This window comes from Anneissia japonica, unplaced genomic scaffold, assembly GCF_011630105.1.
Source record: "Anneissia japonica isolate Jap-2015-1 unplaced genomic scaffold, ASM1163010v1 scaffold287923_len1623670_cov205, whole genome shotgun sequence".
Classification (NCBI taxonomy): Eukaryota; Metazoa; Echinodermata; class Crinoidea; order Comatulida; family Comatulidae; genus Anneissia; species Anneissia japonica.
This window is the reverse complement of record NW_022721637.1, coordinates 886,627-890,750: the sequence shown is the minus strand read 5'-3', so window position 1 is coordinate 890,750 and position 4,124 is coordinate 886,627. Positions and strand designations below refer to the sequence as shown.

At 36.3% G+C, this 4,124-nt stretch overlaps 1 protein-coding gene across 3 annotated transcripts in view; it reads right to left on the bottom strand.

Annotated features, from left to right (window-relative positions):
• Positions 1-3,578, bottom strand: part of LOC117111650 (claspin-like) — a 15,441-nt gene extending 11,863 nt beyond the window's left edge. For all 3 annotated transcript variants that reach the window (XM_033254618.1, XM_033254619.1, XM_033254620.1), the window contains exons 1-4: positions 3,428-3,578; positions 2,491-2,626; positions 1,953-2,254; positions 919-1,003 (exon numbers count right to left, since the gene is read on the bottom strand). In XM_033254618.1, coding sequence (XP_033110509.1) covers positions 919-1,003; positions 1,953-2,254; positions 2,491-2,626; positions 3,428-3,457 — 553 coding nt within the window. In that variant the 5' untranslated portion in view covers positions 3,458-3,578. The remainder of the gene's footprint in view (positions 1-918; positions 1,004-1,952; positions 2,255-2,490; positions 2,627-3,427) is intronic.
• Positions 3,579-4,124: the final 546 nt, after the last annotated feature.

Here is a 4,124-nt window from a genome sequence, read left to right as displayed (position 1 = left end):
GCCTCCGGTGGACTAAGAAATTAATTTATTTGCATTGATCAAATTAACAATAGTAGGTATGGCAGACCTTCTGTATCTTTCAGTTCTACATCTGGGGACATCAAGAGTACTAGTTGTATTAGACCTAAGGATTCTAATCTGCCCACCTCACAAAAGCAGTCAGACTTAAGTAAACCCCTGCCAAAAGACAACACAAGAGTTTCTCTCCTTGCCTGAGTGATGGTAAACCCATAACCGCTAGGGCATTGTCATAAGTAATGTAGGCAGCACCTAACATTATGTGACATGCTCTTTTCTGGATGGTCTCAATGCTATTGGTAATTTTATTGGTAAAAGCACCATGCCATACTTGGCAAGCGTATTCCAAGATGGGCCTTATGTAGGAAGCATAAACAGTGAGTAGGTCATCAAGAACAACATTTGCTTTCTAAGTATACACAGAACAAACAGTCTTCTTGATGCCCATGAGACAATATCTTGGGTGTTAAGGTCCCACTTCAAATTACATTGGATTATGACACCAAGCAATTTCATATGCTCTATTACATCAATGTTTGTGCTATTAAATTGAAAATGGAGGACTCTACATTAACACTAACTTTTTTCAAAAAATTTAGTCATTATATGGGACTTAGAAGGCTTCGGGGTCATGTTGTTCTCATTGCACCAATCATTAAGCATCTCCTGCATTGAAGGTCTTGTTCCTTTATTAACAACCTCTCCTAGGGTGAGGTCATCTACGTATTTCCACATTCTGCAGCTTATTTATGTGATAAATATTGTATATTATATGTTATAAACATTATATGTTGTATGTGATAAACAATTGTATGTTATATGCTTGTTGATCATCGGTTGTATTCATAAATATAACAGTATGTACAGTGAAGTAGTTTCCTGTTTACTTTGAATACAGACCTCTAATAATGCGCTGACTTTCGCTATGAATTTGTTCAATAGCTTTTTGTTTGACTCGACGAGATGAATTCTGCCTCTCAGAAGCCTATAAATGAATGTAAAAAGTATCATTGTAGAGTTTTTGGAGGGAAAAAAAACCAAATTATTCTTTTCTAGTGCATTTACAGCTTTTAATATTTTTTGGTGATCCGCTTCTCGAGCAGATCACCTCTTGTTTTTGTCAGGATCATCATCTTTTTTTTTTCATTCTTCTTTCTTTCTCCCCTTTTCTGTTCGCACGATATCTCAAAATTGCCGCAAGCTACACACATGGCAGCTTCAACAAACATTCGTGGTTCGGCACGGAATAGTTAATGCGAGCTGTTCAATGTGCAATTTTGCGTGTTTTACATTATCGATCATATCATCGTAACGCGTGCGTGTGCGGTAAAATTTGGAAATTCTTAATATCACTTTTTCAGCTATATTTAAAGCACGTTTCAGGACATTTTTAGCATTCCAAAATTTCCATAATTTACACGCTGTATGCTCACTTCCACGCACGCAACACGTACTGAAGCTGGAAATTACGTTTTGTTACATATTTTGGGTTCCTGACACTGTATTCATATCAGGAGTAAACTTTTTGTGCCATTAACATGCACACAGGCATCAAGACGTCCGCAAGCGTAAATCTTTTCAATTGTTTAAAATTACATTTCTTAAAAAACTAATTAGAGCATATTTTAAGCCATTTTGAGAATTTTAAGATATTTCAATCCGCACCGCTCGCGCTTCCTCAGGGTTGATGTGCGGCGGATCACCAAACTTTTTCTCAGTGACCAGTTCAAATCTAGTTTTATTTTGTATGTGTATTTATATTGCATCTAGGAAATTTACTTTCATTTTTTGATTTTTAATTGATTACGACAATAAATATTTGCATTACTTGAACCCAAGATGTTGGCAATTGAAGAAAAGCAGCTCCACAGCTGCATCCCAATAAAAAAAAATGTTAAATGCTTTACAAGTAAAAGTAACTAATAAAGAAGTACCTTTTGCTTTTTAGTCTTGGCACGTTCCATTGGTGATGGTCTAGCTAAGCTATCGTCATCGCTTCCTGCACTATTTTCAGCTTCCATTCCTTCATATTCATTCTTCTCTACATCTTCTATAGCATCGTTTGCATCCTCTGTACCATCCTTTTCATCGTCTGTTGCGTCTTTTTCATCCTCTGTAGTATTCTTTTCATCATCTGTAGCATTATTTCTGTTAGTAACATCCTTTTTATCATCTATTGCATCTTTTTCGTCATCTGTTGCTTTCTTTTCAACGTCTGTAGCACCACTGCATTTTTCTGTTCAAAGAATACCAATCAACCAAGTCCAAAGAGATTAAATAAAATTGCTGGTCATAAAATCTAAAAAGGCACTAACAAATTAAAAACATTAAAATCAGAGCAGAAAATAGAGAACATTGTGGTGCTCTATATTTGATTCCACTGCAATAAAAAATTCAAAAAAAAAAAGTAAAGGGTTTCTGCTTGATGATGCTACACAGGTTTGACTTTAAAATTTAAAGACAAATTATTACCTGCCCCTGCATTATCCTGGACTACATTGGTAGAATCTCTAGAAGAATGTGAATCAAGTTCTGGTTTATTGCATTCATCTTCTGAACTGCTATATTCAGCATCAAACAGATCATCTTGCAACAAAGGTTTCTGCACCTATGAATATTATCATAGAAATAAAATACTGTAGAAACAAGTTTTTCTTGCAAATAAATTTTTGTTGTGTACACTGTGTTAAGAAAGGCCCGCACTGGGAATGATATCCTCTGCGCAAAAATTTGGCCTAGAAATTCGTCTGTGCATTTTGGAAAATAAGGGACAATTTCTAGGCAGATTTTGTAGAGATTAAACCTTTGGCCTAGGCCTAATCTTTATAGAATATACATAAGCAATGTATTGTGAAATTAATCATGACATGCACACCAACCTATTTAGTATTTTCCTAGCGATGTCCGCGCAAACTTAAGCTAGGGCCTAGTTTTTGATGTATCAATATCATCCGCGCAATTAAAAAATTTCCAGTATAGGCCTAGTATTCCTAGGTGACATCTTTTTACTTATAAAAAAATATCAATTTTCTCACGAAAGCCAGTATATAGATAGGCCTAGGCCTATTTATTTGATTTCTTATACGCAGCAAAATAAAATTAAATGTGTTAACAAAAAGCTCACTCAACTAGCATAGTTAGATATCTCTAGGCTGGCCCGAGCCAGGCCCGGCCCAGGTAAGAGGGCTTACTACTTGTCTAAAAAAGGCCTAGGCCTGCACTATACTCGTGGCCGCTAGGCCTAGCCTTCGACCGAGTACGACCGAGTACGGGAGGCCTAGGCCCTAGCTAGCCTAGCCTACTAGGCGCGCCAACTAGGCCTAGGCCCCGTTTTATAAGCTAGGAGGAGATTTTGCCAAGCTCGTTTTATTTAAGTTTGTATAAAATATATACTATAGTGTATGCTTACCGGATTAGTTATTGTAGATATGCCCAACATTATTCAAGTACAATGACAACAACTCCTTCTCCAGGTCGTCGGAACACCTAAAACAAAACAATCAAATTGTTGGCGCGCTGAAATGAAAGAGAGACATGCGCAAAAGGAACAGTCTAGGCCATAACCGTGTGAAGTGATATAGTACAGTATAGTATTTTTCTATTGACTGTGATGTAAGTTCTTATTCGCACGTTCGTTTTGCACGTAATAAATTGACAATGTGATTGAATGGATAAATATTTGACTGATTCATTGATTGATATGTATTTATTTAGTTATTTATTCATTCGTTGATTGATTGATTGGTTCAACTGGTTGCATAGTTAACAACCGTCTCGCATCGTGCGGGACGGTCCCGCATTTCAAAGTGATTTTGCAAAAACACATGCGTGATCCTAAATTTGTCTATGCGGTGATAACGATTTATCACAAATTCAGGGGAAAATGTATTTAAAATTAGAAGAAATCGGTTGTATTAAAACAAAAACGGTGATGCAGTAACTTGAGTCATGAGAAAGTAAGTACAGTATTTCCTTTAAGGCCCTACTCATTTCACTAATAACTAGTTACTAAAAATTTATCAGTAGTGAAATGTTTGTGTAGGTCTACATAGTTCGGGTGCTAATTAAACAAAGGCCTAGGCCACATTGAAACTCAAATTGGCTTT